We start from the raw sequence: 21,940 nt of genomic DNA on the forward strand, positions 1-21,940 counted from the left end.
GGACTCTTAGGTGGTCCCGAAGTGTATACTCTCGGGACAGTATTACAGCAAGGCTTCTGATACACACCATTTAGACTGGGAGCCAGACAGCATTTTTCTCCCCCAAGTTAGAAGGAATCAGTGGTATCCTAGTAAATTGCCCCTCAGTGAATGAAATGACTTTACTTAGATTTTCATACTAAATGCCTTTCTTAAATCATTTTGCATTTGTCTCAAAAAAATCTGTGATTACTTCAATCTAAAACAATAATCATGAAATAAAGCACACATAGTGGTATCTTCAAGCAAATACCTGTTAACCTGTTAGTTCAAAGTAGAAGTAGCCTTAATCAAAACAAAATTTATCAGTATGTGTTAACTGTTTAAAAATCAGAGATTTTTCACAGGAATCACCATGACCTAAAATACATTCCATAGAGTATGTGTTTGACATGACCAGTTTCTGAATTCCTTAAGGTTAAAAAGGGGTGTGTTTCACAGAAAAACAATCTAATGGCTTGGCCACAATGCCACAGTGAAGCTGCTGCTGTCAGCGCCTACAAGGAGTTGTATTGTCTGATGCCAAAACACAGCTGAGCACTACCTTGAACACTGGGGCATTCACACGCCTGAGAATCCACAATAAAGCATGTGCCCAAGGCCAAAGCAATGATCTGGGTATGGTCCTGGAAGCAGCTGCATCAATGCCACATGGGAATTGGCTAGAAATACAAATTCATGAAACCCACTTCAGGTCCACTGAATCAGAAATCCTAAGGTGGTGCTTGGCAATCTATGTTTCAGTAAGTCTTCTAGGTGATTATGATGCAGATTAGAGTTGGAGACTCCCTACTTTCTCTAAAGAAATTCTTGTTCATTTGCTCTGATGTATGATTGAGTAGCGTTCTCTCTCTCTCTTTCTCTCTCTCTTTTCTCTTTCTTCTCTCTCTCTCTCTGTCTCTCATACACACACACACACACACACACACACCCACCCAATACACACTCATATCCAATCCAGAAAATGAATTTCCATTGTTAGGAGAATGGATAAAAGAATTGTAACATTCACAGTGAAGTACTCACTATGTAACACAATACATAAATGACAAACAGCTATATTTATAAGCTTAAATAAAATCTACAACCATAACTTTAATTGGGGGAAAAAAACCCACGGAAGTCAGTCTGCTGCATAATATTTTGTAAAGGTTAAAAAACAAGGAAAACTAAGTAATTTATTATTGAACAATGCATTTATGTGATAAAGCAATGAAGCCAGTTTTTTTAAAAAGGGAAAGGCTACCCACGCCTTTAATTTGGTCCAGTGTTACCCCTCAGAGCCGCAGAGGCAGGGGTGCGGGTAAGGAAGGCTCACACCGGGAGCCATAAATACTAGGAACAGCCAAGTTCTTAAGGTGGGTAGTGAGTTCATAGCTGGTCACCATCTTTATGTCATGTTATCACTGGATTCTTTTCTATATATCAAATATTACAAAATAAATTTTAAGCCCAGAAAACAAAAATAAATGCAGCTTAATAAACAAAGATGATCATTAACTTAAATACAAAATAGAAAACACTGGAGAGATGTACATGATGTAAACCATGATAGGCCCATTTAGTTACAAGAATTTTTAAATAAGTGGGAAAATATTTGTAATAAAATTATCCAGATAAAATAATTTTTTAAATACACAGTAAAAGGATTATAAGGAAATACAATAAAATCTTAATACTGAATATCACAGGGAATTTCACCTCTTTGAACATTTAAAATTTCCATGGTGAATAATATTATTTTAGAAATCATTAAGGATTTTTTAAGCTGTCATTGGAAAAAAATGTCAATTTTTCTGCTGGAAATAGGAAGGATATTGATGTTTTCTGAATATCTGGTTGTGATTTATGAGCTTTATAATTCAGACTTTTATTTTTGCCTTAAAATTGTGTATCTATTACTATGATTTCATTTAAAATTATTTCATGTTGATGTGCAAAAAGCTATGACTGAGAAAACCATGACCTGAAAAACATTTTTTTTTGCCATTGAGGACTTTAATTAAAACAACTGAAAAAAACTTCAATTTCATTAAGACAAAAGGGAAAAATATCCACCGATGGGTGACCATTTGGAAATACAGAAGAAACACATATACTGAGAGTCTGCCTCATAGTTCTATAATTCTGTCATAGTTAGAAAGAATCACAAAGATGAAGACCAGACGACACAGATTAGATACATACCTCTTTTTCCAGTATTCTAGTGATCTCGCCAAGGGTACGATCTAAAGCAGAAACTTTCGTGTTTGCCCATGAGCCACTGTCTTGTACTTGAATTTGTTTTAGAAGATCTTTGGCTAATCGCTGAAGTCTTCAATACAAAATGAAAGGATGACATTAATACGTTACACTGTAATACCTCATTTTCTTAAACATATTGAAAGAAAAGGTATTTTGATGATTGTATAGGAAATTACTTAACAGTACCCAAGGGGAAGCAAATGCAAGCTACGCATCAGGCTGGACCTACTTTATTCAGGAACACCAATCTAGTCCACAAGGCATAAGAGAAAGATAGTGGACAGAATTGTCAATCCACAGAATTAGCTGGAACAATGGCTACCATGTTCTGTGTGACGCTTAAACCAGAACAGTATTGGAGATGAGGAATGAGTAAGAGGATGACAGCACAGGAGATGAATGTAAGACCCTCAGGAGGTGTTTATGTTTTGATTTAAATCTTCAAGATAGGCTTGGATATGATGTTCTAAGAATTGAAAACTCTCAATGTTTAATTCCCTGTGTTCTAATTTACAGACAATTTGGGGATTCCCTGCCTCTGCTGAATGTCATTTGTTGCAGTCCCCTTCCCTTTTCCCTTGCTTGAGCATCCCATCTAAAGATACTCTCCCAGATTTTTTTTTTTTATCATTTTTATCCATAAGAATATGTTTCACTTCCATTTTTATATATAATTCCATGGGCCAAAATACAATCACTTTCTTGTAATGATGCTAATCCCCTGTTTGTTGTTCTGTTTTACTCCTACTGTGCAAATGCCAGTAATAGTAATAGTCAGTGATGCATGTTAGTTCTCACTGTGGGCCAGGAAACATTCTCATTACCTTGCATACGTTAATTCATTTAGCTGGATTAATAAACATCTGCCAGTATTTTCCACTGCTGATAAGAAAAAGTCATACCACACTAAAGATTGGTATGACTACAGATCTAAGATCTTACTAAATCCATCTGCTCTGTTCACTTATTCTTACAATCTCTCCATGAAGATTTGCTTCACACATCCCCCAATCTCTCCCAAACTCCACCCATCTGTTTATACCACTAGGTTTCACTGGAAAATCTTTCATTTTACATAGAAAATGGAAGCTCTTGGGACATGAAAATCCTCATTTTCTACCACAAATTTACATGTCAATCTGCATTTCACCCATACTCTTTGCTTCTCCATTACAACCAAAGACGATGAATTTCTCCCAAGTAGGGCCATTCCTACCATACAGGCTCTGCACGCATGAGGACTTTCTGATCTAAATTCATTTCTTCTTCCTGCTTCAACGGTCTTTACAAATACTCTTCATTTATTCCTTTTGAAATGCTTCCACCCCCTTCATACTATTTAAAAATTCCTACTTTTCCCTTCTTAGCTCAAGCCTTACTTCCTCTGATTTGACTCTTCTGCCAGTCATCACAAGTCTCTCCTGTGCAGAACTTTACAACAGAATGTAAAGCAGTGACAGGAATGCTCTTTACTGCCCAACACAGTGACTGCTAGCCAAATGTGGTCACTATGTGCTTGAGATGCAGTCAGAATGACTGAGGAACTGAATTTTAATAATTTAAATTTAAATGGTCCTATGTCGCCAGAGGTTACGATACTGGCTGGTACAGAAACGAAGTATTAACTTCATGTGAATGGGATTTCATCTACCCACTGACTGCCTTATCCATTCCACCTAACATACTTCCTCTTAAGTGCACTCGACAGACATGAAATAATGGTCTAAGAAGAAATTTCTTAATTTTGTAATATTCATAATTTCATAGGTTTCAACATATTTTATGTACTTGACCCTTATTTAATCCTCTCAAAAGTACTGTCAATTGGCATTATCCCCATTTGAAAAATGAAGAAAGTAAGTTTCAGTGAAATTTGGTGACTTTTTCAAGGTTTTGCAACTGGTAAAAGCTTTTAATGGACTTGAAACCTAGGGTTTTGATTTTCAAATATCATATTTTTGTTTCCAAACCTATTAGTCTATTCAAATAAGAAAGTTTTATTCACAAATGAATAATTTTCTAGAATACAATCTCACCTAAAAAAATTATTTTTGTAAGACTAAAACTTTCTCAAAGAATATAACAGCAAATGTAGTTCAAAAAGGCAATGGTAACACCAGTTTAAACCTGAGCTACCCATATGAAGTTTTACTTTGACAAGTCAAAGACTGAATACAACCAAAAATATTTATGCTTGGTTTCTGGCTCCAGTACATATCACATATGTAAACCTGTGGGGAGGGCATGTAACTAGTCTGAATCTCAGTTTCTTCATCTTAAAAGTGGAGATAATATATGTATTTTCCTTTCATAGCTTTTGAAGATCAGAGATATGTAATGTACTTAAGACAATTCAATAAAGTAAATATTCACTAAAAACCACTATTGTTGGGCCTCCCCTGGTGGTACAGGGGTTGAGTGCCATGCTATGAAGCTGCCTGCAGTCTCTGCAGCGCTGGTTTGGCTGGCTGGCTGGCAAGGGTCCCACATGGTGCGGCAGACCTCTCCTGCCTCACCCGCTGCTCCCCTCAGCAGTGTATTTCGTCAGTCTGCCTGTTCTGTTCTCCGCTCTGTCTCTGGTGAATCCTCTCACCCTCCCGTGCATCTGGCCTGTACCCTGGTTCTCATATAAATAAATAAATAAATCTTTAAAAAAAACAAAACAAAACAAAACAAAACCTTTTGTTATTGACAGGATGTCTCAATCTAACAAAAGGAAAAATGGAATATAAAAAGACAAAAATAGAATAATATATTTTTCCCTTCTAATCGAATATGGGCAGCAGTCCTATCCAATTAAAGTTACTGACCTTATCATGTGGAACAATATTGGCAGTGAATTTCATTGTGTGACAGATAAGAAGTCACTTCAGCTTTTGGCTGAATAAAGCCTGCACACCATGTAACTAAATATCCAGCCACAGCAATGGATGCATATGAATCTAACAGTATTCTTACCAAGAATGCTCACATTCCACTGAAAATCAGAGGTACTTAGGGAGGCACAAGGACCATTCTAATTCACAGAGTATAAGAGGTTTGTATTTCACCCTGAGGTAAATCAAATCTGGGATTCATATGAACCTACCCTTCAAGGAAGAATGCCAAATCAAGGGGATGCTTAGGTAACATGAGCTAAGCCTCTGTTTCATTCCCTGCTTCCACAGAAATATAACAAATAATATAGCCTCTCTGAAGCAAAAAGCATCTGACTTTGATTCATACTATAAATTATTATACAGGGTCACAGGAGTCAAGCCCTGAAAGCTGTATTTCCCTTACAGGGCAATAATGGGAGCTGTTTAGAAAGGGTGCAGTTTTTAACATAAAAATTGTTATTTGAGTCACTTCTGGCAGATAATTTTTCTAGCATGGAAAAAAAAAAAAAAAGTGGAGGCTTTGAAACTCCTGGCCTAGAACATGAGAAGTATATGTCAGGTAAACAGCTTTGTGGTGAAGGCTGTATGGTCAGATATTTTTTCTCAACACTAGAACAATTTCCAACAACTCTAAGTTCAAACCTGTTACTGGTAAATATGAAATAGAAATGCATCTTTGTAAGAAACATTCACTTTCATTACAGTAAAGTTTTGGGGGTTTTCCTTAGGATCACTATGGACTATTTGTAAAAGTGTAAGAAGGGACTGGGTCTCCGTTGTTGCTTGTGGAAGGTATTGCCTCAATGTTGACGGCTACTGATTGATAAGGATGGTGTTTGCAAAGGCTGGAATGGCTGTGGGTATTTCTTCAAATAAGACAACAATAAAGTCTGATGGGTCCTCTGACTCTTCCTCTCACAAGATTTCCCTGTAGCATGAGATGTTGCTTGATAGTATCATATCCATGTTAGAATTTCTTTCAAAGTTAGAGTCAATCCTCTCAAGACCTGCTACCGTGTTCTCAACAAAGTTGATGTAATACTCTAAATCCTTTGCTGTCATTTCAAAATGCTCACAGCATTTTCACTAGGAATGGTTTCCATGGGAAGAAACCACTTTCTTTGCTCATCAGTAAGAGGTAACTCCTCATTCATTAGTTTTATCTTGAGACTGCAGCAAGTCAGCCACATCTTCAGGTGACACTTCTGATTCTCTTACTTTTTCTACCGCACCTTCAGTTATTTCCTCCACTGAAGCCATGGACCTCGCAAAGTCATCCATGAGGGTTGGAATCAATTTCTTCCAAACTCATATAAATGTTGATATTTTTGCTTCATCCCATGAAATCATGAATATTCTTTCTTAATGGCAACTAAAAATGGTGAATCCTTTCCCAACGTTTTCAATTGACTTTACCAGGTCCAAAGAGAAATCACTATTTGTAGCTTCTTTACCCTTACAATCTATAGTCTTAGTTGATAAGACATGAAAGTCAAAATGACTCCTTGAACCTGGGCTGCAGAATGGATGTTGTGTTAGCAGCATGAAAAATACTCATTTCTTTGCACATATCAGAGGTCTGGAGAACTGGGTGCACTGTCAATGACCAGTATTTTTTTTAACTTAAAAATTTTTTTTAAAAAGATTTATTTATTTATTTATGCAAGCACTGGGTACAGTCAGAAGCACGGGAGGGTGAGAGAATTCACCAGAGCCAGAGTGGGGAACAGAGCATGCAGACTGACGAAATACACTGCTGAGGGGAGCAGCAGGCGCAGCAGGAGAGGTCTACATGCCCTGTGGGACCCTCGCAGGTGCCCGGGGATTGAATCGGCAATGCAGAGGCTGTGGGCAGCTTCACGGCCCAGCGCTCAACCGCTGTGCCACCAGGGGAGGCCCAGCAGTATTATTTTGAAATAATTTTTTTTTTTTTCTGAGCAGTAGGTTTCAGTAGTGGGCTTAAAATAATCAGTAAACCATGCAATATGCTGTCATCCAGGCTTTGTTGTTCCGTACATAGAGAATAGGTAGAGTAGTTTTAGCATATTTTTTAGGGGTCCTAGATCAGAATGGTAAGCAAACAATGGCTTCCATTTAGAATCACGGGTCTCTCACTTCTCCAAAGAGGAAATGCAAATGGCCAACAGGCATATGAAAAAAAATTCAATATCACTTATAATCAGGGAAACGCAAATCAAAACCACAATGAGACACCTCCTCACACCAGGAAGAATGGCACATATCAAAAAAACCAGCAACAACAAATGTTGGCGAGGATGTAGTGAAAAAGAAACTCTCCTATGTTGCTGCTGGGAGTGCAATCTGGTCCCACCTCTATGGAAAGCTGTCTGGAGGTTCCTCAGTCTACTAAAAATGGAGCTACCACATGACCCAGCAATCTCACCCCTAGGGATCTACCCAAAGGACACAAAAATATTGATTCAAAAGAACACCTGTACACCTATGTTTATCGAAGCACTATTTACAATAGGTAAAACCAGGAAATAACCCAGATGCCCAAAAATAGATGAGTGGATAAAGAAGATGTGGCATATATACACAATAGAATACTATTTGGCCTTCAAAAAAGATAAACTAATGTCATTCACAGAAACATGGATGGAGCTAGAAGGAATTATGCTCAGTGAAGTAAGTCAGAAATAAAAGGAAAACTATCGGAAGGTTTCACTTATAGTAGGAATACAGGGGAACCAAATAAGACATCAGTGTAAAAAAAAAAAATAACTGTACAAAACACAACAAAGCAAAAACAGACAATTATAAACCAGAGACATCCTGCAGGGGAGGGGGAAGAAGAGGGATCAGAGGGAGGGAGGAGCACAGGGGACTGAGGTGATGGTGCATGGGTGTACTGGTGAAGAAAATTCTATGGGGACTACACCTGGGGGTGGGTGGGGAAGCAAACACTGCTTAAAAATGAGCAATCATATAAAAAATATATAAATAAAAAATAAATTTTAAAAATTTCTAAAAGATTAAAAAAAATAATAAAATAAAATCACCAGTCTCTAACAAGAGTCACCTTGTCATTTCAAGCAAGGCACTGACTTCTGTGTTGCTATGAAAGTCCTAAATGGGATTGAGGCATTCTCTAATATAAAACTGCTTCATCTACACTGAAGAATATGTTGGCTAGTGTAGTCATCTTCATCAGTAATCTTAGTGAGAATTTCTGGATAACTTGCAGCTTCTAGAGCAGGACCTGTTATTTCACTTACACTATGGAGATGGTTTCTTTTCTTATACCTCATAAGCCAACCTCTGCTAGCTTCAAACTTTCCTTCTGCATCTTCCTCACCTATTTTAGTCTTCACAGATTTGAAGAGTTAGACCTTGCTCTGAATTAGGCTCAGGCTTAAGGGAATGTTGTGACTGGTTTGATCTTCTATCCTGACCATGAAAACTTTGTCCATATCGGCAATAAGGCTGTTTTGCTTTTATCATGCATGCGTTCACAGCACTTTTTATCATGCATGCATTCACAGAAATAGCACTTTTTATTTCATTAAAGAACTTTTCCTTTGAAAACCAGTTGTGAAAGTGGACATCCTTGTCTTGTTTCAGATCTTAATGATATTTCACCATTAATGAATGAGGATGTTAGCTGTGGATTTGTCATATGTGGTTTTTATTATGTTAAGATATATACCTTTTATCCTATTTTTTTTGAGAGCCTTCATCATATATGGATGGTGGACTTTATCAAATGCTTTCTCAGCATCTATTGATATAATCACATGGTTTTTAATTTTTGTGGTTGATTTAGTGAATTACATTGATTGATTTTTGGATGCCGAACCATCCTTTTGTTCCTGGGATAAATGTCACTTGGTTGTGATGTTTAAATTTAATTCTTTTGATGCCTTACTGGATTCATTTTACTAAGAAATTACTAAGGATTTTTGCATTTGTGTTCATTAAGGAGAGTGGCCTGTAGTTTTCTTTTTTTGTGTGTCTTTGTTTGGTTTTGGTGTTAGTGTAATGTTGGCCTAGTAATGTTGGCCTACTTGGTAGCTTTCCTTCTTTCTTGAAATCCTGAAAGAGTTTTTGTAGGATAGGCACTAATTCATCTTTGAACATTTGGTAGAACTCATTTGTAAAACCATCTGCTCATGGGCTATGGTTTTTTGGGAGGGCTTTGATTATTGTTTCAATTTCACTGCTTGTAATTGGTTTAAGTTTTCTATTTCTTTGTCAGGTTTTGAGTGTTTGCATAGTTCTAACAATTTGTCCATTTCATCTGGATTGTTGAGCTTTGAAAATCATGATCTCTAATTATCCTCTGGATTTCTGCTGTTTCCGTTGTAATTTCTTCTTTTTCATTTATAATGCCACTTATTTGGGTTTTCTTGCTTTTTTTCTTCGTAAGGCTTGCTAGGAGTTTGTCCACTTTATTTTTTTTTGAAGAGCCATCTTTTGGGTCCATTGATCTTTTGGATTGTCTTTTCTATTTCTGTTTCATTTATTTCTGCTTGAATTTTTATTATTTCCATTCTTCTACTGGCTTTTGGATTTTTTGTTGTTGTTGTTCTTTTTCTAGTTCCTCAAGACAGGAGATTAGGCTGATTCTTTGGGTTATTTCTTGCTTTTTGATGTAGGCCTGCATTGCTATATACTTTGCTCTTTTTTTTTTTCAAAATATGAAAGTATCCAGAACAAATCTTTTTTTTTTAATAGAAGCATGTTTTATTTATTTATTTATTTATTTGTTTGTTTTGTTTATACATGCACTGGGTACAGTCAGAAGCGCGGGAGGGTGAGAGAATTCACCAGAGCCAGAGCGGGGAGCAGAGCAGGCAGAAGGACCGAAGTACACTGCTGAGGGGAGCAGCGGGCGGCAGGAGAGGTCTGCGCGCCATGTGGGACCCTCCTCTGGTGGCCAGGGAGCAGCCGGGGATCGAACCAGCGCCGCAGATGCCGCGGGCAGCTTCGCAACCCAGCGCTCAACCGCTGTGCCACCGGGGAGGCCCTATATATTTTGCTCTTAATGCCACTTTTGCTGAGTCCCATATATTCAGGTAAGTTGTGTCATCTTTGTCATTTGTCTGAAGATATTTTTTTATTTTCTTCTTTGATTTACTCATTAACCCAACGGTTTTTCAGTAGCATGTTGTACACTCTCCATATAATGGGGAAGCTCCTTGCTTTCTTTTCATACTTGACTTCCAGTTTGATGCCTTCATGGTTAGAGAGGATACTGGGTATGATTCCAATATTCATGTATTTGTTGTTTCTCTGTGACCTAATATGTGGTCAGTCTTGATGAATGATCAATGTGCATTTCAGAAAAATGTGTACTCCATTTTGTGGTGTGCAGTGTCTTTTCTTCTTTTAAATAAAACTTTTTTATTATTTTACAACATTGTTCAGTTTTCAACAATATTTGCTTCCCTCCACCCCCTCAGGTGTGGTCCCCATAGAATTTCTTTCACCAGTGCACCCGTGCACCATCACCTCAGTCCCCTGTGCTCCTCCTTCCTTTCCTCTGATCCCTCTCCCGCCTCCTCCCCTGCAGTATGTCTCTGATTTATAATTGTCTGTTTTTGCTTTGTTGTATTTTGTACCGTTATTATTTTTTTACACTGATGTCTTACTTGGTTCCCCTATATTCCTATATTCCTGCTATAAATGAAACCACCTGATATTTTTCTTTTTCCATCTGGCTTATTTCACTGAGCATAATTCCTTCTAGCTCCATCCACGTTGCTGCAAATGGCATGATTTTATCTTTTTTGATTGATGAATAATATTCCATTGTGTCTATATATCACATCTTCTTGATCCAGTCATCTGTTTTTGGGCATTTGGGTTGTTTCCAGGTTTTACCTATTATAAATAGTGCTGCAATAAACATAGGGGTACAGGTTGTCTTTTGAATCATTGTTTTTGTGTCCTTTGGGTAAATCCCTAAGAGTGTAATTGATGGGTCATATGGTAGCTCCATTTTTAGTAGACTGAGAAACCTCTAGACAGCTTTCCAGAGTGGTTGGACCAGTTTGCACTCCCACCAGCAATGTAGGAGAGTTCCTTTTCACCACATTTGTTGTTTTTTTGATATGTGCCTTTTTTTTTAAGATTTATTTATTCATGCATACAAGAACTGGGGTACAGGCCAGATGTGCAGGAAGGTGAGAGACAGAGCAGGGAACAGAACAGGCAGACTGACCGAAATACACAAGTTGAGGGGAGCAGCAAGCGAGAAAGGAGAGGTCTGATGTGCCATGTGGGCATCTCCCAGCAGGCCAGGATTGAACCCATGCTGTAGAGGCTGTGGACAGCTTCTCAGCACCATGCTCAACTACCTGCACCAGCAGGGAGGCCAATATATGTGCCATTCTTACTGGTGTTAGGTGGTATCTCAATATGGTTTTAATTTGCATTTCTCTGATAATAAGGGATGGTGAACATTTTTTCATGTGCCTATTGGCCATTTGCATTTCCTCCTTGGAGAAGTGTCTTTTAAGTTCTTCTGCCCGTTTCTTGACTGGATTGTTTATTTTGTTTTTGTTCAGTCATATGAGTTCTTTGTGTATCTTTGTATCAGTCCCTTATCAGTAGAATGGAGTGCAAAGATTTTTCCCCCAATCAGTGGGGTATCTCTCTGATTTGGTTAATGTCTCTTTGGCTGTACAGAAGCTTTTCAGTTTGATGTAATCCCAGGCGTTTATCTTTTCCTTGACTATCTTTGCTTTGGGTGATGAGTCTTCAAAGATGTTATTGCGATGTATGTATGTCTTGTAGCGTTTTACCTATATTTTCTTCTATATATTTCATGGTTTCAGGTCTTATGTCCAGTTCTCTTATCCATTTTGAGTTGATTCTTGTGCATGGTGAGAGGTAGTGGTCTAGTTTCATTTTTCTGCATGTGGAGGTCCAGTTTTTCCGGCACGATTTACTAAACAAACTGTCCATGTTCTACTGCATATTCTTTGCTCATTTGTCAAAGATCAGCTGTCCATATAAGTGTGGTTTATTTCTGGGCTCTCTATTCAATTCCATTGGTCTATGTGTCTGTTTTTGTTCCAATACCATAGTTTTTTAATTATTACTGCTTTGTAGTATAGCTTGAAGTTTGGAAGTGTGATACCTCCTTTCTCCTTTGTTTTCATCAGTAGGGCTTTGGCTATTCGCAGTTTTTTTTTTTTTTTTTTTTGTGGTTCCATATGAATTTCTTCAGTATTTGTTCTATTTTTTTTGAAGAATATCATTGAGAATTTTATTGGAATAGCATTAAATCTGTATATTGCTTTGGGAAAGAAAGCCATTTTAATAATGTTAATTCTTCCAATCCATGAGCAGGGGATGTCTTTCCATTTCTTTGTGTCTTCTATTTATTTTAGCAGTGTTTTATAATTTTCTTTGTATAGGTCTTTCACCTCTTTTGTTAGGTTTATTCTGAAGTATTTGATTTTTTGTGTTTCAATTATAATAGGGATGGTTTTCTTGATTTCTTCTTCTTCAGATTGATTGTTTGTGTATAGGAAGGCTACTAATTTTTGTATGTTGATTTTGTATCCTGCTACTTTATTGAACTGGTTGATTATTTAGAGTAGTTTTTCTGTGGAGTTTTTAGGGTTCTCTATGAATATTATCATATCATCTGAAAATAGTGATAGTTTTACTTCTTCTTTCCCTATTTGGATTTGTTGTGCATCCTTCTCTTGTCTTATTGCCCTGGCTAGGACCTCCACTGGAAGAGCAGTGGTGAGAGAGGACATTCTTGTCTTGTTCCTGATCTTAAAGGAAAGGCCTCCAGCTTTTTGCCATTGAAAATAATATTGGCAGTGGGTTTGTCATATATGGCTTTTATCATGTTAAGGTATGCTCCTTCTATCCTGAGAATTTCAAGGGCCTTCATCATAAATGGATGTTGGACTGTCGAATGCTTTCTCAGTATCTATTGATATGATCATGTGATTTTTATTTTTCTTTTTGTTGATGTGTTGGATAACACTCATCGATTTTCATATGTTGAACCATCCTTGTGCCCCTGGGATGACTCCCACTTGATTGTGGTGTATTATCCCTTTGATGCATTGTTGGATTCTGTTGGTAAGGATTTTGTTGAAGGTTTTTGCATCAGTGTTCATTAGGGAGATTGGCCTGTAATTTTCTTTTTTTGTGCTGTCTTTGTTTGGTTTTGGTATTAGTGTAATGTTGGCTTCGGAGAATGTATTTGGTAGTATTCCTTCTTTTTCAATTTTTTGAAAGAATTTGTGTAGCATAGGCATTAATATATTGCTGAATGTTTGGTAGAATTCATTTGTGAAGCCATCTGGACCTTGGGTTTTGTTTTTGGGGAGTGCTTTGATTGTTGCCTCAATTTCGCTACTTGCAATTGGTCTGTTTTGTTGTTCTATTTCTTCTTTGTCCAGCTTTGGATGATTATATTGTTCTAGGAATTTGTACATCTCTTCTAGGTTGTTGAATAGGTCTGCATATAAGTGTCCATAGTAATCTCTGATTATTCTTTTGATTTTCCTGGGTCTGTTATGATTTCTCCTCTTTCATTTATAATCCTATTTATATGTGTTTTTTTCCTTTTTTTTTTTTCTGTGAGCCTGGCTATAGGTTTGTCTATTTTATTTTTTCAAAGAACCAACTTTTGGTTTCATTGATCTTTTGGATTTTTTTTTTATTCCCATTTCATTTATTTCTGCTTTGATTTTTATTATTTCCTTTCTTCTACTGGCTTTAGGGTTTTTTTGGTTGTTCTTTTTCTAGCTCTTTGAAATGTGAGATTAGGTTGTTTCTTTGAGTTCTTTCTTGTTTCTTGATGTGAGCCTGTATTGCTCTATATTTTCCTCTTATTAATGCTTTTGCTACATCCCATACATTCTGGAAAGTGGTGTCCTTGTCATTCAACTCAAAGTATTTTTTAATTTCTTTTTGATCTCATTAGTCCAGCGGTCTTCCAGTAGTGTAGATTTCAATCTCCAAGAAGTGGGAGGTTTCCTTGTTTTCTTTTCATGATTTATTTCTAGTTTGATGCCTTTATGATCAGAGAAGATAGTTGGAATGATTTTGATCTTCATGTATCTGCTGATGTTTATCTTGTGGCCCAGCATGTGATCAATTCTGGAGAATGATCAGTGCATGCTTGAGAAAAATGTATACTCAGATTTTTTGGGGTGCAGTGTCCTATAGATGTCTGTTAAGTCCATGAGTTCTATTTCTTTATTTAGGGTTTTAGTGTCTTTGTTTATTTTTTGTCTTGTTGATCTGTCCATTGGTGAGAGTGGGGAGTTGAAGTCTCCCACTATATATGTATTTTCTTTAATGTCTGTTTTCAGAACTGATAATAATTGTCTAATATATTTTGGTGCGCCTTCACTTGGTGAGTATATGTTGATGAGTGTTATTTCTTCCTGGTGTATTGTCCCCTTGATCATAATGTAGTGTCCATCTTTGTCTCTTTGTACCTTTTTATAATTTGAAGTCTATTTCATCTGATATAAGTATAGCTGTTCCTGCTTTCTTTTTTGGACCATTTGCTTGTAGGATTGTTTTCCAACCTTTTACTTTCAGTCTATGTTTATCTTTTATGGTTAAATGTGTTTCCTGGAGACAGCAGAATGTTGACTATTACTTTTTAATCCAGCCTGCTACTCTATGTCATTTTATTGATGAGTTCAATCCATTTACATTTAGAGTTAATATTGATACGCTGGCATCCGTATTTGCTATGTTGTTTGCCTTCTTTGTGATTTTATTCGTTGCTTTATTCTGTTCTTCTTGTTCATCCCTCTGTTGGTTTTGGCTTTAGGACTTCTGTAGAATTTTTTGGAGTGAGGGTTTAGTTGTAATGAATTTCAGGAGTTTCTGTTTGTCTGAGAAGGTCCATGTTTTTTCTTTAAAAGGGAAGGAGAGCTTTGCAGGGTAAAGTATTCTTGGTTGGCATTTGCTGTGCTGAAGTTTGTTGAATATGTTACTCCATTCTCTTCTTGCCCGTAGTGTTTCTTCAGAGAAGTCTGAACTTAACCTGATTAGTTTTCCCTTTTAAGTTATCTGTTTCGTCCCCGTTGCCAGTTTCATTGTTTTTTTACTTGTCTTGGACTCTTGCAAGTTTTACTATTATGTGTCTTGCTGTAGTTTTCTTTTCATTGTGGTAACTGGGTGTTCTTCTTGCTTCCTGTATGTCTATCTTCATCTCCTTTTTCATGCTTGGGAAGTTTTCTTCAATTATCTCCTTGAATAATTTCTCAGTTCCTTTGTCTCTTTCCTCACCATCTGGAATGTCTATAACTGTTACATTTCCTCTCATCATGGAGTCTGATAATTGTCAAAGAATGTCTTCATACTTCTTCCATTGCACTTCTCTCTCCTTTTCTCTTTTGGCTGTTTTTATTTCTGTATCTTCGAGAGTATTGATCCATTCTTCCATTTCATCGATTCTGTTTTCATTGCTTTTCCCAGAGTTCTTTATCTCCTCTAGTAATCTTTTCATCGCCTCCATTTCTTTTCTTTCCTTTCTTGAGGTCTCAATTTTATTCTTCAGTTCAGTGATTATTTGTCTCAAACCATTTTTTTTTTTCATTTTCTTTCTGCTTTTTAAACATGATGATCATTAATTCTCTATTTGACAGGCCAAGAAGTTCTACCATATTATTGTTGAGTTCTGATGACTATTTTTCTTTTTGTGGTGTGTCCTCCTCCTGCAGGCTTGCTTGGTTATTTATATTTTTCCTTCTCCCTGCTGTTTGCTTTCTAATTAGTTCTAAGTATTGGGACGTTGTGCCACTGGTGTTGGCAGGAATCTTTTTCGGGTGCTCCTTCAGTGTTGTCAGAAACTGTTTACCAGACTGTGTCCAGGACCGTATGCCAAACCCCACCAGGGGGTTGATGCTGTGTTGCTGGGCAATGTCCCTTACAGTTCCCTCCCTCTGTATTTACTCAGTTCCAGCAGGGAATCAGCTAGTGGGTGACATTGTTCTGGTTACTAGGTGGTGCCAGAGACCCGTACTTGCTGAACTGTGCTTTTTCCCAGTGGTTCTGAGAAAAGAAGGGGGGAGGGGAGCACCTCAACAGAGGGGCTCTTTTTCAAGCTGGTGGTGCTGTGTCTGCCCTGTGTTCACCTGGTGCTGTGCCCACAGCTGTATGGATCCTGTGACCTGAATTCTGTGTGTAGGTGTCAGTTCCAGTGCTATCAGATCCAAAATGTTGGCTGACACCCTGTGCAGTGCCCACTGTTATGATGTGTCCCAGGCCCGGATCCTGCGCCTGGCTCTCAGTTCCAGAATGGGGTCTTGCTCCAAGCCTTGTTTCCTTTCTTACCCCCATTTGCATGGCCCATCCTCTCTCAGAGCTTGAGGGTAGTTTTGGGATCCCTGCCTTCCCACTATCAGGAAGTTGGTGATTTTGTTCTGGTCACTAGGTGGCACCAGAGATCTTTCCTAGTATCCTTCCAGAACTACGCCCCCCTTCCCCCTCCGTGGGTCCCTGAGGAATAGAGTGGGGGTGGCATGGAGTGCCTCAATGGCATGGGAGAGCTGTGTCTGCCCTGTGCCCCACAGTCGTGGGGATTCCAGGCCCTGAATTTCATGCCCCGGTTATCAGTTCCGAAGCCCTCAGATCCAGGATGTGGGCAGTAGCCCAGTTCAATGTCCACAGAAACAGAAATGGCACCTTTTGCACCCTGCTCCTGTGCCCAGGAGCCTGGTTTTTGACTACTCAGTGAGGGTCATTCACCTCAGTGAAGGTTCCCATGTGTGCATCTCCCCACGAACCTAGGTCGCGGGCACGGGGACCTGGAGAGCTGAGATCCGCGCATGCTTTTCGAATGTGCATGCTTTTCTGCAAAAGCTTACCACTGGCCTTTGGCTATTTGCTGGTGTCTCCATGGAGTCCTTATCTCTTCAGTGTCTTATAGATGTCTATTATGCCCATGTGGTCTAGATCTTCATTTAGGGCTTTGTGTCCTTGTTTAATTTCTGTCTTGTTGATCTACCTCGTGGTGAGAGTGGGATGTTGAAGTCTCCTACCACATGTATATTTTCTCCAATGTCTGTTTTCAGAGATGATAGTAACTGTCTAATGTATTTGGTGCTCCCTTGTTTGGTGAGTATATTGATGAACGTTGTGTCTTTCTAGTGTTGTTATCCCCTTGATCATTATATAGTGTCCTTCATTGTCTCGTGTCACCTTTTTTGGTTTGAAGTCTGTTTTATCTAAGTATGGCTACCCCTGCCTTCTTTTGGGGACTATTTGCCTGTAGAATTGTTCTCCAACCCTTTACTTTCAAATCTATGTTTATCTTTAGAGCTTTAGTGTTGTTCCTGGAGGCAGCAGAAGGTTGGATTCTGTTTTTTAACCCAGCCATCTATTTTCTGCCTTTTTATTGGTGAGTTCAGTCCATTAAGGGTGATTATTGATACATGGAAGTTTGTTATTGCCATTTTGGTGGTCATTTTGTGGTTCTATTCACCACCTTGTTCAGTTCTTCCTGCTCACTCCTCTGTTGGTTTGGATTTTAAGGCTCCTTGTAATATTTCTTGGAGTGGGGTTATAGTTATAGTGAATTTCTGTAGATTTTGTCTGAGGAGGTCCTTATTTTTACCTCATAAAGGAAAGAGCTTTGCAGGATAAAGTACTCTAGACTAGCACCTTCTGTGTTGGAATTTTCTGAATATGTTGCTCCAATCTCTTCTTGTCCATAGTGTTTCTTCAGAAAAGTCTGATGTCAGCCTGACTGATTTCCTTTATAGTTTACCTGTTTCTTTCCCTTCATCAGCTTCATTATTTTTTCTTTGCCTTGGCCTCTCAGTAGCTTTACTATTATGCATCTTGCTGTAGTTTTCGTTATAGTAGTTTGGTGTTCTTCTAGTTTCCTGTATATCTATTTTCATTTCCTTCTTCAGGTTTGGGACATTCCCTTCAGTTATTTTCTTGAATAGCTTCTCAGTTCCCTGGTTTCTTTGTTCTCCTGGGATTCCTGTAACTCATATATAGGAATATGTATGTATGCATATATATAGCAATTCCTTTCCTCTAGGTGTCAGATAATTTCTGAAGTGTTTCTTCATTCTTTCCTTTGTTCCTCTCTTTTTCTTTTTTGACTCATTTTATATCTGTATCATAAAGAATAATGATTTGTGGGGCCTTCCTGTTGGCACAAAGGGTTAAGAAATCTGCAGCTACTATAGCAGGAGTTCAATCCCCAGACAGGGAGCTGAACCACATGGCGCAGAAGACCTCTCCTGGCTCAACCACTGCTCCCCTCAGCAGTGTATTTCAGTCAATCCGCCTGTTCTGTTCCCCACTCTGTTTCTGGTGAATCCTTTCAATCTCCACACCTCTACCCTACACCCCAGCTCTTATTGCATAAATAAATAAATCTAAAAAAAAATACTGATTTGTTCTTCCATTTCATCTATTCTATTTTCATGACTTTGTCTAGAATTTTTTAATTTCTCTGTTGATCTTTTAACATCCTGCGGTTCCTTTATTTTCTTACTTAAAGATTCATTCTCATCTTTCAGTTTGTTGATTGTATTTCTCAGTATTCTGTTCCTTTTATGCTTCTTTTAGTTTTTTTTTAATTAAGGTGATTCTGAATTCTTTACTGCCAGGGAGAGAAATTCTTCCATTTTATTGTCATGGGATCTGGAAGCTGATTTTCTTTCTGTGGTGTACTGTTCCCAGGATAGCTTACTTGACCAAGTATATTTTTCTTTCTCCCTATTGTTGCTTTAGTGCTTGTTCTAGTAGGGCCATGTGGCCACTGGTGTCATTGGGCATGACCCTGTGTGTTCTTACCAGAGCGTGTATGGGTCTGCCTGGACCTTAGGTTGCTGTTGGTGGTGGGTGGAGGTGAGGGTGGGTCCTCTTGCTGCTCTCCCTTCAGTCACACCAACTGGCCACTTCTGATGGTCAGTAGGATTTCTGGGTGCTGTTATAGGCCGTGACTAGATTTGCATGCTCCCTGGGCCACTGTGGCATATGGGCAAGTTTGGGGGCGGGGATTCCCATGGTCCTGTTCACCAGATCACTGCTGGCCGGCAGGATGTCCCACTACTCTTACTTGGGCATGGGTGAATCTGCATGCTGTCTGGGTCACTGTGGCAGCTGGGTGGGGGCTAGGGCTCATATCATGTCGTGTGGCTTTTATCAAACAGACCAACTGGGGTATCCAAAGATCCCTGATGTACAGCCTGGCAACACAAGGCTCTGGCTGTGGCCCTGTCTGCCAGCAGGGCAGTAGGCTGAGTGGGATTCACTTCCTGGTGTAGCTGGAGATAGCTGAGAGTCCCCAGTGTAGGACATGGCAATGCAAAATTTTAGTCATGACCTGGTCTGCTTAGAGGTGTGGGCCAGCTGAGTGGTGTGTCCTGGTGCTTGATCTTTCAAGATTGTTGCTCACAATCTTGGAAAAAGCACAAAAGCTGTATCTCAGGATTCCCTCTGCTCTGCTCTAGAGTGGTGGTTCTGGTGGCTGCTCTAGAGGTGCTGGTGGCTGGTGTTGTGGCCCTGTTTTCTAGGTGGCAGAAGGCAGAGTGGGATGGCTTCCCAGTGTGGTGGTGGTTTACTCCTAACTTGTAGCTCAGGACAAAAAGAGAAAAGTAGAGTTCTGTCCCATCCCGAGGAGTTGGCAACTGATGCTGAGGTCTGGTTTGGGCATCTGGGGGTATCTGGGAGTTTCAAATGTATGGTGGGACCCCGGGGGCTTCGAGCTGGGGCCCCAGTCCTGGCTGGGGGTATTTGCTGGCTTGGGGGGATGGGCTTCCTGAGGCCTGAAGAAAATGGACTCTTCCTTTTGCCCCCTTTGTGGATTTTGGGTATCTTGTAAAAGTTCTGGTGTCATATAGCCAGTTCAAAGCATCTGGGTTTTGCTGAGAACTTGTTTCAGTTTTTTTTTTTTTAACGTTGTTTCATGGAGAAAGGTTGATTCCAGTCTATTCCATATGTATGTGGAGCTTCCACATGTTCTTTAAAATGATTCTATATCTCCTTTTTAAAGGTTGTTATTTTATTGCAATTATATTACATTTATAGGGGAACTTATAGAAAATGTATTATATGTGTCGTCTATAAGGGAATTTAATTTGTCTTTTATATAAGTCTTTGTATTTCTTGTTAACATTTTAAAGTTTTATTTCTATAGAACCTTAATATTTCTTGCTAGTTTATTCTTGAAGTTTACTTTTTTATTACTATTATAATGATGTAATGTATTGTCAATGATTTGAATGTCCTGAAGAGATCTTCTCAGAGCAAGTACCAGCACGGACTTGCCAAAATCTGTTCTGTCAGAAGAGGGTCTCTATACTTCAGCACCTTTGACATTGTGCACTAAAGAATGTTTAACAGCATTCCTGGCCTTTATGCATTGGATGCCAGTAATACCCTGTCCCCATGTTGTGATAACCAACATGTTATCACATACCCCAAACAGAGCAAAATGTCTCCTGTCAAAACAATCCCCGGTGGGATACTACTGTCTTAGGAGACTTAAGTTCTAAGTATCAGATACAAAGTCCATGGTCACAGGCAAACAATGATGGTTCAGATAAACCTTGGTAACATGCAGAAGGAGAAGAGATGGAGAGTGAGAACGATGGATATAATACTCACTTTGCCTTGTAAGGTGAGTCCGAGCCAGAATTTGATGTTTCTATTAAACTCTCATATTCCTTGGCCCTGAAAAGAAAAAGTTTTATCACTGTTATTTTGATGCTAATTTCTGTAACAAAATAAAATCTTGGTGGTGTTTTCTTCTCCTAGGACCAGGAACACCTTAATTTTAACACTCTGCTTTCTGAAACTGTTTCTTTAAAATACTATCAATAGTATCCCAAAAGACTGAAAAACACTTATTTTCACACAAGACAGAGAACAGATTCTTAAGAACACTTCTAAGTTTGCAGACCTAGTATACGATGGTGCTCATTTTCTGAAATATTGAAGTCAGTATAATTAAATTTGAGGCCATATTAAGTTTCTATAAGAGAGGTTGGTGGGGCCACCCTGGTGGCGCAGCAGTTGGCACTGGACTGTAAGGCTGCCCGCAGCCTCTGCAGCGCTGGTTCGATCCCCGGCCGCTGGGCGAGGGTCCCACATGGCGCACAGACCTCTCCTGCCGCCCGCTGCTCCCCTCAGCATTGTACTTCATCAGTCTGCCTGTTCTGTTCCCCGCTCTGGCTCTCGTGGATTCTCTCACCCTCCCGCGCTTCTGACTGTACCCAGTGCTTGTATAAATAAATAAATAAATAAATCTTTAAAAAAAAAAAGAGAGAGAGAGAGGTTAGTGGCACATTAACTATATACACCTTCAGAGATATGTAATGCAAAAATAAAGGCAAAGAAAAGTCATGCAATGTTAGAAGTAATTTCAAAGGATGTGGAAATAAGTTGACCAGCCACTCAAAGATTTTAGTTTGGTTTTGTTGCTTACATTGATTAAATGCCACAGGTCTGAAAAAAATCAAAAATAACACTTCACTGTCATTGTCTAGCTAGGTTCCAGTTTGCCTGAACTAGTAATTGGGAGCCATCTAAAGGTAATCAGCCTAATAGTCATTTAATCTGTCAATTTCTCTTTTTGGATGAAAAAGACATGTTAATTCATGTTAATTTAAATTGTAAATTCCCACTCAAAGGGACCTAGTCTCAAAGAACTACTCCACTGATTCATGAAAGAATAAGTCACAAAGTATACTCATTCAGACAGCAATGACAGGTGAGAAAGTTAACATTGCTTCATAAAAAAAAATGATTTATAAAAAAAAAAGTGAAGGATGCAAATGACACAGACCTAATGA

The 21,940-nt window shown here is 38.7% G+C and overlaps 1 protein-coding gene across 2 annotated transcripts in view; it reads right to left on the minus strand.

The window, feature by feature from the left end:
- SCAPER (S-phase cyclin A associated protein in the ER) overlaps nt 1-21,940 on the minus strand; it is a gene marked incomplete at both ends in the record, with an annotated part of 375,287 nt that overhangs the window by 213,561 nt on the left and 139,786 nt on the right. For both annotated transcript variants that reach the window (XM_084239451.1, XM_084239450.1), the window contains 2 exons: nt 2,227-2,353; nt 20,754-20,819. In XM_084239451.1, coding sequence (XP_084095577.1) covers nt 2,227-2,353; nt 20,754-20,819 — 193 coding nt within the window. The remainder of the gene's footprint in view (nt 1-2,226; nt 2,354-20,753; nt 20,820-21,940) is intronic.

Source organism: Talpa europaea (genome assembly GCF_964194135.1).
Source record: "Talpa europaea genome assembly, chromosome: 8".
NCBI classification, from domain to species: domain Eukaryota; kingdom Metazoa; phylum Chordata; class Mammalia; order Eulipotyphla; family Talpidae; genus Talpa; species Talpa europaea.